The sequence below is a fragment of the Homalodisca vitripennis genome, chromosome 1 (genome assembly GCF_021130785.1).
Source record: "Homalodisca vitripennis isolate AUS2020 chromosome 1, UT_GWSS_2.1, whole genome shotgun sequence".
NCBI lineage: Eukaryota > Metazoa > Arthropoda > Insecta > Hemiptera > Cicadellidae > Homalodisca > Homalodisca vitripennis.
Window position 1 is genome coordinate 226293303 of NC_060207.1, and position 12100 is coordinate 226305402.

Here is a 12100-nt window from a genome sequence, read left to right on the forward strand (position 1 = left end):
TACTTTTATGACACAACACAACTTGCTAGTAGTCACAGTCAATGTCTTCACCAACACATAATTATGTGTAACTTTACTTTAGTTTATGTGTTAATGCAGGAATTGATACAGTTAGTTAGCATAGACCATTGTCTACTGAATTATACAGGGTGGAGTAAAAGCCAGCACTGGCTTGATAATTCCGAAACAAGTACAGGTAAAGCACTATAAAAACTATTTCTTAAGTCCAGTATTCATTTAACGTATACGTTAAACGTATTCAAGTATACGTTTAACTTTCACTAATTGAGCCAAGACAAAAATATTAAACCATCTAGGACAGGACCTACATTGTAAATGTTTCGAACTTTAAACCAGTGTAATTTTTTAAAGAGTGAACCTTTTGAGGTCGGATTTGCGGCATTGTACTTTACTAATAAAGACCTTTAATTTGATGTACAACCTGACCTTTGCTCTCGTTTAAGATTTCCTTATGACTCCTTGTGGACCATCCCCCTGACATGAAAGAAAAAATATGGTAGTTACTCCAAAATGTAGATTTATAGGTGCAGTAATGATATACCAAGTTTTATTGCTTTACCCGTAACCGTTCGGGAATTATCAATCCCATGTGGAACATTATTAATTAATACCCTGTATAGTAATGCAAAGAAGGAAAATTCTATCTTTTTGTCAGAAGATGTATTTTTACAATTGTTCAAAACTTACACACTTATACTACGTTTTGTTTAAAATTCAAAGGAAAATAATTCTCTTTCATAGAAACAACATAATTTTTATTCGAAAAGTGGCCAACAAAATGGTACAATATTGTATTCGAGCGTATGCATCACTTAAAGATAAGGTAATTTAATTAAGATTAAAGATAACATAAGAATAAGATATACTATATTGCAACACTTTTTCTGCTGCGGTAGACCATTACAGATAAACACTTAGAGCGTGACTGAAAATATTTTGAATGTAGCCTAACTGTAGCAAAAGCTGTAGCTTGCTTTCGAGGGCCCCAAGTGAGAGCAAGGCACATGAGCAGTACTTGAGAAGGCTGTTATTTAGTGGTGCATCAGTAAATCGATATAGTTGTCGAAAGGCAACAGTGTTAAAGTATAAAACATAGTCTATACAGTTAAAAATATGTTGAACATTTCGTTTTCAAAACCTTTCATTAAATGTACGTTTGACAGTTCATAATTATTTTTATTTACTTATAATCACAAACTTTTATATAATCTAAATATCTTAAAAAGGCTTCACTGCTCAGATACTTCGATTAACTTCCAATTCCCATCCGTTTTCAATGGAATTGTGTTCAACCACAGACCATCTTTTTCAACTTTTATTTCTAAAATATAAAAATACTTGGTCCAGTTAATTACAAATAAGTTTTTGTGTAATGCACAAATTTATAAAAATATTCAGACGTAATATATTGATTCCAAGTGTTTACAGAACATTAATTCGCTCTTCCTTTAATTTTAAGTGGATAAATAATTATGTCAAAATTCTATTTGTATTTCTGAACATTAAGTAGGATTAAGCGTATGCAAGTGTATCTTTGATTATTACTACACGCTATAACGAAATGCCAGACAATAAGCATTATAAACATTTCGTAACACAACAATGGTCTTTTATGAAGTGTTGGTAGTTTATTGCTACGGCAGTTACTTTATTATGGCAATGTCAACTTTAATAAACATAGTGCGTATACTTCAATTTCTTATGTTATTTTGTTTTACCTGAAAAATAAATAAAATTTACAATTTTCAGTTGTCTATGATTTAATCTTTTAGGAAATGATCACTGGGGTTAAAGTATAATTTTAGCTTGAAACAGAAAACTTGAGCTAGGAAAGCAAGTAGAACATTATTTCTTGGTGAGTGGGTCCATTAAATATATTTGAAAATGGATATATAATTACTGTTGCAAATGAAACTGAAGACTGATGCAAACCGCCTTTAAAAAGTTAATTATACGTTTTATATTTTACTACATTAAAAATTTCTGACATTATGAAGCGAACAACCTCAATCTAAAAATATTTTATAACAAAAATAGAAATATTGAAAAACCAACACTACAATACTCAAATTCAAAACTTAAACAACACTGTTTAAAATAACTATATTTCATTAGAATAGTGGTAATAGTCGCATTCAAGAATGGCACTGATAAGGTTTGTACAAAGGAATTCATTGACACTGTCGTTAAATATTAATTTTTTACAACACAGACAAAGTTATTAGAGGAAAGAAATTATACAATTTTTCAAAACTCATTTGGTAACTTTACTTTAATAAACTGATTTATGAATTAAACTGAAAAAGAATTTAGTGCACACTGCTATTAGCAAATGTGTTTATTAGTGTACTAAGCAGAATGCAAAATTTTGAGGTTAGGATACTGGACAACTAACGTAATACATTCAGGAGCGGTGTAGGTGGTTACCAATTGAACGTGACTATACAAATTTCAATATAGAATATTATTCAAATAATGAATTAAAAAGAACATAATCTAGTTTGGATTCATTTCCAAATTAGAAAAATAACAATAACTTGTAATTTAACATGGAGTTTTCATGAATACAGTATTTCCCTTGTGAGTAAGAGTTGTAGTAAATATTGAATTTGAAGTCGGTCAGTCGTTGTTCCTAAAGCCAAAGTACAGGCGTAATTGCAAGTAAAGATTATAAACAATAAAATAATATATAATTCTGAACAGTATACAAAAACTTGTAATATTTTGAATACTTCCAGGGCTTTTCAGTGGGTCAAACACTACGCAGTTTCCTATTCTTCTATAAACTCTTTCTATAGTATACAAATTATTTTGATTAACACGTATTATACATATATTGATATACACTTCCTACATACAGAGTCTATCCAAGCTTAACATTGAATATATAAATGACCTAGCAATCTTTTTTCTGATAACTCTACTAACACAAACATTTTATTTAATTGCTCATACATCACAAAATTCTTAATTATAAATAAACTAACACTACAGGTACTCGACTGACTTCCTAAAAGTATTTTATATCAATTTCGATACAAGCTAAACTACTCTTTATTTCAACATCCATTTGTCACTTCATTTGTGTGAATTTTGAATTTCGTGAAGCAACATAAAGTGCACAATGTATTAAAATCGATTAGGCCAGGTCTCTGTTGTTTATAAATGCTCAGATGGGTATTTTACTTAGTGTAGACAATGTTTTTACATCTCATATTGTGTCTTTATCGGTAAACAAGAGCCTGCTAACTAAGGGGGACCGGCATACCATTGCCGGTTGGTGCTGTTTACAGAGGCAACGAAATCTGCAAAGCCGCCTTGGATACTCCTCCAGAGGTGTTCAAGTGAGCGAGTTATTTGGACGTCTGTATGGGGACCTCGCCCACTGTGATGGATAGCCGCCTCAGATTGGGCTTGTCGTATTCTTCCATGCTGAGTCCACGGGAGAAGCGACGAGGTCGCTCCATGTCGATGGAACTTCCGGAGAATGTCCTCTGCCGCTCCACGCCCGGCAAGGTCACCGAGGTCAGGAGTCCTTGACCTTTCGCAAACAGTAGGATACTGTGTGCTACTTTGGCTGGCTGAAAAATAATGACAATGATGAAAGAATGATTATTAAAGTAAAGGTTGGAACATGTTTAAAACAATTAAATATTTGAAGACTTTTGGAGCAATTGGAAAACATTTAAAAATAGTAGTAAATGTTATTAAGATAATACTTTTCCAATATAGTTTATTTTTTTGGACGAGGTCTTTCGAAACCAAAGTATTCATCATCAGGTGACTCCAGAAATAAATATTTGTTTTCGAAAACCCTTGTCCAGAAAATGAACTACGGTATATTGGAAAAGTATTGTTTTAATAACATTTACTACTATTTTAATTAGGTATTTATTTTGCCTAACTTTTATTTCTTTGAACATTTTTGCCTCGTATCTTTCAACAGATTTTGCTTTTAATGAGTCAAAATAGGTGAAAGAAATATCCAAAAAGTGAAGAGACACAATATTGTTTCAAATGTATTTAAATCTGATTAAACTGCAGCATTTTTATAGAAAATGCTGTATATTTTTATAAACCAACAGACTAAGTAAAACATGAAACAATTCACAGTATATGTAAATTAATTACTAAAATAAAATGTATGAAAAACAAAATTGTATATTGTCATTTTAATTGCATAAAAATGTAATTAATTTTAAAAAGATCAAACATTTCTTACTTTCAAAATGTAGAGTAAAAATGTATACAGTAGTCTGTACAAAGAGAGTACTTAACAGTTAATTGGTACATTAGAGCGGAAATACATTTCCTTTTTTCATAATATAGTTTTAAAATCATATAATCCCCACAATTGTCTTTTGATGAATTATAGAATATGGAAGGCTTTCTATTCTATATTATTTCAGCCAACTTTTTCTTAAAATAAGCGTGAAAGTAAGTAGAGGTAAAAATTTAATAAACTTCCTAACATTTCACATTACTCTGTTAGCTTACAATGAAAAATCACTTGAACTTTTGATATGAAAAGCACAATTCATAAAGAGTGACTAAGAAGGTTCATTTACAGATTCATTGAGGACGTCTCCAGCACGCTCAATCCTCAAGAGTGTTGCCTTATTCTTGTCCAAGTCCTGGAACAGTTTCTCCACAACGTTTGCGTATGAACTCAGCACACCCGTGATCAGCAAGATATCCGACTTGTACTGTTTTAGAGGCAAGTCTTTTCGACTGTAACAATACCATTAACTATATTTTACAACTAAAGTGTTTTTTTCTCTTGTGCATAAATTTTTATGGATATTCATATAGTATGTCTACTATATCAAACATATATTTAGTTACACAGTAAAAAAGTAAAGTAATAAATATTTTTTTTTTTTATAAAATTATAAAAATTTTAGAAGCAACATTTTGAAAGAATTGAAAATACAGTATTTGTTTTTATTTTCACCAGTAAATTAGGTCGTAGTAAGATAAATATTAAAGCCATATTGTAACATCTTTAATAGTCCAAGATCCAAGAGCTATTTTGCTTTGTATAAGCACACAAAATAAATACATCAGGAAAACAAACACTCCTTGTAAAGCAAATAAAATAAGAAAAAATGACCAATTCAGTGTTTCACTACAATCGAATTACAGATAAAAATCCAGCCAGCAACCATTATACAATAAATAGTCCTGTCCCACTTGAAATCAAGAATCTCTGAAGGTAAACATTCCCAAGAATCAGAGCAGGTATCCCAAACAAAACAAAAGTACAGCCTGGACGGGTGATACAGGAACAAAATTCAAAGTCAGTTTAGGCAGAGGCACTCCGTGTTCTGCAAAACGGAGGAGGGACACAGAAATCTATGAGGAGTTCTTTCAAAAGGAAATAAAGAGTTTTGAAGCAAACTGCAACACCAAAATTTACCTTCACATTCAACCACCCTCACCTATTCATTGTCAGCAGTACCAAGTACAGGCGGAAGTCTACCAACTAGACTATCCTTTTTTAAAACAGCCACTTCAAATAAATTGCAGAATGAAATAAGTTTAACTAACCATGGGAAATCAGCAACTGATACTCAAATGGTGATAACTCAAACCTCTATTGAAATTTTGAGTTTAGCTCCAGTTCACCTCCCTTTTATTGCAGCATCTGGTATCTGACACTGTCTCAGACTTGAATCCTGGAATCTGGAGTCATGTTCGTCTGAAGAGATCCGAAGAAAGTCGACAACGAAGAAGCTCAAAACGAAACACTTACATTACATAGTTTTGATATCAAAGACGCCTATAAATAGGTGAAGTGGTAATCTTGAAATCGATTATTCCTAAGAAAGATTGAAATAAGAGGGTATCAAAAGGGTTAAAAAATATGAAACAATAATATTTTTCTCAGATCATTCTTTTCTAGCTAGACACACTTAAAATCGACTGTTTTGACACATTCATAATAGTCCTATCAACATTCAGTACTGTTACTAACGGTTCACCAAAAGTATGCCACTAGAATTTGGTAGTTAATTTGTATCATGCCCAATAGCATTACAAAACCTCTCTATATAAAACTCACTTGAGAAAAGCGTTGACGTAAAGGCGAACGTTGCTGTGGTTGATAGTGCCTCTCAGCTTGTGGAGGAAGTCGGACATTACCTTGTCCTTGTCTGGGCTGTTCTCATTCATTAACTGCTGTGAACAAAATCAGTTTCTGTCACGTATAGTGTATGAGTAACATTCAGTTATTTGGGCGGATTTGAAGTCTTTTGCAAATGCAAAACTTCAAATTGTAAACAACGCATTGCATCTGGTTTATGTCCTGTTGTGAATACTGTAAACATAAAGTATAAGAAAATAAAAGAGCAACAAACATTTTTTAATCTTAATTTGTTGTTTATTATTTTTTTAAATTGTTGTAACACTTTTATCCAAGAGAAGGTCTGCACTAAAATATGGAAATATCTATTTTTTTTTAACCCTAAAAGGACCTTTGTGCTTGCTTCCAGAGAGACAAGACTAGGCAACTGGCAACTAGACAACAAATTAAGGACTGTCAAAGATTTCATCGTTCCTTGGGCGACTTCGGTCATTATAATTGAAGTGGTGTTGTGCCGATTGCACATTGGTATATGTTCCTCATGAACCATGGGAAACCTCCACTTTGTACTGTAATCAATGTACCTCTAAGTGTGCAACATCCTTGAGTGTACATTATTTAACATGCAGAGGGAATCATATTGCTTTCCAAGAACTCTGGAAGAACTCCTGTTCAATGACAGAAGAATGACAGAAGTTGAATGTCCAAAGTATTCAAAAGCTGTTGAAATATTTGGAAACCATCTCCATAATTTCTAAGGCCTAGTCAATTCATGTACCCGAATTGGAATAATTTATTGTTATGTCTAATGGATTCGAACCCTATACAGTGATTTCCAAAACAGTTTGTTAATTGGTATGTAAGTGTTGCTCTTCTAAAATAGAATCGTATAGTGAATTATTATTATTTATTATCTGTTCAAACCTTTCGTCTGGAGACTGTCTTTGGTTACTTGAAAAACATCACAACGACAGATACGCATATTAGTTACAATATTTCATTTCAAATAAATCTAACAAAAAACTTTAAACAAAATAATTAATTGTTACTTTTACATTTTTAATCATTTTGGGTTTCTTCACCATACATCTAAAAATTAATTCAACATTATCAACCACAGTACCTACCATCCGGCTTGCATGTGGATATAAATATGAAGAAATGACAGATCATGAGTTACGTTATTACAGTTAAATGCAAGATCGTTGTTTTTATGCTACTCAAAATATTTCTGTGAAGTAAATGACAATATTTTATAATTCATGACAGAAGATTGGAGTTTTTATGTGCCAACTTATCATAATTGGGCAATTATGATAAAGGGATAGTCTATCTCATAAAAAACAAAAACATAGCATTACATCTTCTAAATTTTTGTTAAATTGTGAAGACACTTACATTAGGAGAAATTCCAGCCTGCTGTTTTCTTAATTCATGTTCACTACACTTGTCTGTTTCTTTATTCTGTGCCTTTACATTTTACAAGTACAATAGGGGTATTTTAAGATTGAAATCTTTATCAAGATTGAATTTTTCAACACTTTTTTAGGATCTGGAATATCTCTAGTATGTATACTGTATGCCAAAAATGTTGTTTAGTTTAGGAACATAATTTATCTCTTTGGTTAACTGAAAGTTTGAGCATTGTCACCGATAACTTTGTATTTTCAAACCCCCTCCAAATGCAACTTTTTCAAACTTTTTAATATTCGTATTATTTGTTTTGAATGTGAAAATCTCTATAGACGGCCTTGTCAGAAACTACTATTCATGAGTTTTCACAGCAATTTAAACATGTCTTTGAGGCAATTTATGGTACCTGACCATAAAAAAGATCTTAAAGTAAACTGCACCAATTTATTAAATTTTAAGTCCGTACCACATTTTGTGTCAATGATCCAGCCAGACATTGAGTAAGTAATCAAGTCCAGCTTCATAAAAATATGTAAACTTATGACTTGAATAATACAGAACTAAGGAGTAAAAAATTCTACTCAAGTTAATATTAGTGTTGATAATGGTGACAATTAAACTGTAAAACTATACAAATATAGTGAATTTCTACATTTTTAAACAAAATCTTTTGGCTACTGTATTTTCCCGAAAGGGTTAAAAAATGTGTAATATTTATATTATTCTACTCAAATTTTTCCAAGCCAAATATCTACAGCTTTTTAAGCAAATTATGGCAGAAGTATGCGATGAGAAGCAATACAATAATATAAAAAGCTTATACAAATATGTATTTACAAGTTCTAAGCAGCTGAAAAGTGGCGAAGCAAGAAAAGAAAACACGTAAAGATGAAACTTATTACCTCGGCGAGCATCTGTAAAGTCGTTCAAGGTCAGAAGATCAGTTTGCCATGAACACAAATGGTGAACAAAATTAGAGACTAAAATACCTTAACAGTTTGGTAAATTCCTAAACATTCAGATACTAAAGCTATAACTTAGAGTTTATTCTAATCCTCCAATTATTTTACTTATATTATCAATATTCATGGATTGATAATAAATATTGTGTCAAATAGTAGTGATTTATAATAATAATTTTAAAGCTATGAGTGAACTGATTGATGCTTATTGTGTATTCACTTTATAAATTATATTCTAAAGTGCTGAAATCAGAAACTGACTCTCAAGGTGGTAAATTCTAAAACAAATTACCCCAGTACATGAAAGAAATAAAAAATAAAACTACATTTTAAGATATTTTAGAAGAATATTTAACTGAAAAGCCACTATACAGTATCGATGAATATTTTGAACTTTAGCAATATTAATATTCAATAATGTTTAGTATATATTGAAAGTTCTGTTCACGCTATTGTTTGCATTCTTTTGATATCATTTGCATTTTTTTAATTTTAGTTTGTACTTAATAATTTAATAATTATGGTATAGTTTTACAGGTATATTTATATTAATATTTATTAACATATAAATATTTTTGACACCATTCTTGTACGTAATATATCAAGCTATAAGCTATGTACACTGTATGAATAAAGAATATTTGAATTGAATTGACTAGGAAATCACTAAGTTCCTGGTTTGATCAGTAATTTATTTTCTCCCAGAAATGTGAATACAACATATTTAAGGGCAAAAATCTTATCTTCTCTTGCTGTGTACTTTTTTCTCTCAGCAATATTTTTTTCTACAACAGCTTATATTTCTGTTTCGTTTTATAAATTCTATTATAACATTAGTTTTTCAAGAATAGAAAAATATATGCCAATTGATTAACACTTTATTTGATAAAAAAAAAATACTATAAAAATACAATATTATTGTTGTTTTGTTACAATTCATTGATTGTGAAGAGAGAATAAACAGTTCATTTCATTTAAGGACATCTCAAAGTTTCTGAAGAAAACATCAAAAACCCAGGAATGTTTAACAGTTCAGTGGAATCTTTGTTTAATAATAAATATTAGTTTAAAATAAAAGTAGTATGATCTTTAGGCCAATGTAACAACAGGATCCCTAAGTGATTAAAAACTAATCTTCATTTTAGCCCTGGATCCTAAAACATACTGTGGAAATCAAGTTATTCTAGTATTGACTATCTGTAATTTTCCTCCTTTCAGCCCCATAGTTGAACAAGGTCAACCTCCTTGATAACATCTTGATAGTTAATCTGCACAGGGAAGGCAGATTGTGCCTTCCTTAGTTCAATTGTGAGGTATAAATTTCTATGAGATCTGAGAAGAGATATTCATTACTTAATTCTGATGTTTCTTTTTTTACCAAAAATGGGTTTTTGTAAAGTAATTGGTTTTTTTATTGCTAATATATGACACAGTCATAAGCTATTAAAGGTTAAAGCTGCACTCTTTTATCAGACACTGCTTTGCTCAGTATTAAAAACTATTCATCAATGAAACAATAAGGTGTCTCTGAACAAAGGAAATAAAATGAAGGAGTCATCATTATTAAGAAAGTATCTAATTACAGTTAAAAATAGCAATTAAAAATTAGGCAAAAGCTTTAATTGTTAATCAATAATTCTGATTATTGCATTGAAAGATAGTTTTGGTTATGTTCAAACACAACATCCTCAATACATAGAGTGAGAAGGCAGAAATTAAGTGTTAGAATATAATGTAATGAAAAAGGAATTTAGTCCTTGTGCCCATTGAAATCAAATGGAACTCTTACTCAAATTAAAAGAATATGGAATTCTTGTTAGTTTTCTATTTACATACACTTACTATCTATTTCCTCGTATTTTTAAAACTATTTTCTAAATAACTGAATTAAAAACTACTCAAACTAATACTTTCCAAATTTACTATATTGAATAAATTTAGTTTTATAACACTTTCAGTTTTAACGTAAAACAATACATTTCAGTTAGTAAATAAAATTTCAGTAGCAATAACATTAATGCTCCAAAAATTGTAATGCACAAAACAAGTATTTAAAATTTTTAAGGACTAGAGACTTTTTGACGTAAATGACATTATTGTGTTGAGAAGGTGAGTTAAATTAGTTTGAAAGTTACAAAGATTTCAAAAAACAACATTTTTTTAAAACTATTAATTATACTTTATATATTTACTAGGATGCACAATACTTTTATTACTTAAGCTTGCTCAAATATAAAACACAATTTAATCTAGCATGACTAGATCAACTCAGATTTTACAAGCTTCTTCTTAAAGCCCGTATTTTCTTTAAGAAAGTAAAAGAAAGATATAAGAAAACCGTGTCAAAATTAAAAGAACTGTGTGGGTGATTCAAAAAGGACTTCACAACTTTCGACATTCGTAATAATTCCATCAGAGAATTTGTTGAAAAAGGATGCTCAGTGAGACATAAGAAACCATTAGATCATCCAAGCACATCTGATGATGTTCAACAAGTTAGACAAAGTTATGTTAACAGTCCTATAAATTACTTAGTGTCGTTCTTACAAGTTCCACGTACTACAGACAGGCTGTTTGGCATGTGTTGAAAAAAAATCTGTATCTAAAGTCATACAAATGATATAATCTTACAGAAAATAAAAGGTAGATAAGAAAGCTCATAAGAACATCTGTGAAGTAGTTACTCTATTAGATGAGATTGAACTTTTCATTGGCAACAATATCTTTAGTGATAAGTCATCTTATCTAAGGAATTTGGAGCAATAAAAATAAGATGTTTGTGATTATTTAAAACTGAAATGTTTTACGGATTGAAGAGACAAAAGTGTACAGTCCTCTCATTTTCAAGAGGGGACCATCGTTGAAATAGTGTACCCGGATGTGCTGGAAAACCTTTGAATCGCACAGATTGTTCAGGATGACCAAGAATGTAATGTTCTTACTTTCAAGAGAGAACCATCATTGGAATAGTGTACCCGGATGTGCTGGAAAACCTTTGAATCGCACAGATTGTTCAGGATGACCAAGAATGTAATGTTCTCACTTTCAAGAGAGAACCATCATTGAAATAGTGTACCCGGATATGCTGGAAAACCTTTGAATCGCACAGATTGTTCAGGATGACCAAGAATGTAATGTTCTCATTTTCAAGAGAGAACCATCATTGAAATAGTGTACCCGGATGTGCTGGAAAACCTTTTAATCCCACAGATTGTTCAGGATGACCAAAAATGTAATGTTCTCACTTTCAAGAGAGAACCATCATTGAAATAGTGTACCCGGATGTGCTGGAAAACCTTTTAATCCCACAGATTGTTTAGGAACACCAAGAATGTAATGTTCTCATTTTCAAGAGAGAACCATCATTGAAATAGTGTACCCGGATGTGCTGGAAAACCTTTGAATCGCACAGATTGTTCAGGATGACCAAGAATGTAATGTTCTCATTTTCAAGAGAGAACCATCATTGAAATAGTGTACCCGGATGTGCTGGAAAACCTTTGAATCGCACAGATTGTTCAGGATGACCAAGAATGTAATGTTCTCACTTTCAAGAGAGAACCATCATTGGAATAGTGTACCCGGATATGCTGGAAAACCTTTGAATCGCACAGATTGT

The 12100-nt window shown here is 31.1% G+C and overlaps 1 protein-coding gene across 6 annotated transcripts in view; it reads right to left on the reverse strand.

Moving 5' to 3' along the window:
• Positions 1-759: 759 nt before the first annotated feature.
• LOC124353113 (uncharacterized protein ZK1073.1) overlaps positions 760-12100 on the reverse strand; it is a 128388-nt gene continuing 117047 nt past the window's right edge. For 4 of the 6 annotated variants that reach the window (XM_046802947.1, XM_046802948.1, XM_046802945.1 and 1 more), the window contains exons 7-10: positions 8422-8433; positions 6086-6201; positions 4590-4752; positions 760-3602 (exon numbers count right to left, since the gene is read on the reverse strand). In XM_046802947.1, coding sequence (XP_046658903.1) covers positions 3375-3602; positions 4590-4752; positions 6086-6201; positions 8422-8433 — 519 coding nt within the window. In that variant the 3' untranslated portion in view covers positions 760-3374. The remainder of the gene's footprint in view (positions 3603-4589; positions 4753-6085; positions 6202-8421; positions 8434-12100) is intronic. The other 2 variants (XM_046802944.1, XM_046802943.1) reach the window with 2 other exon arrangements.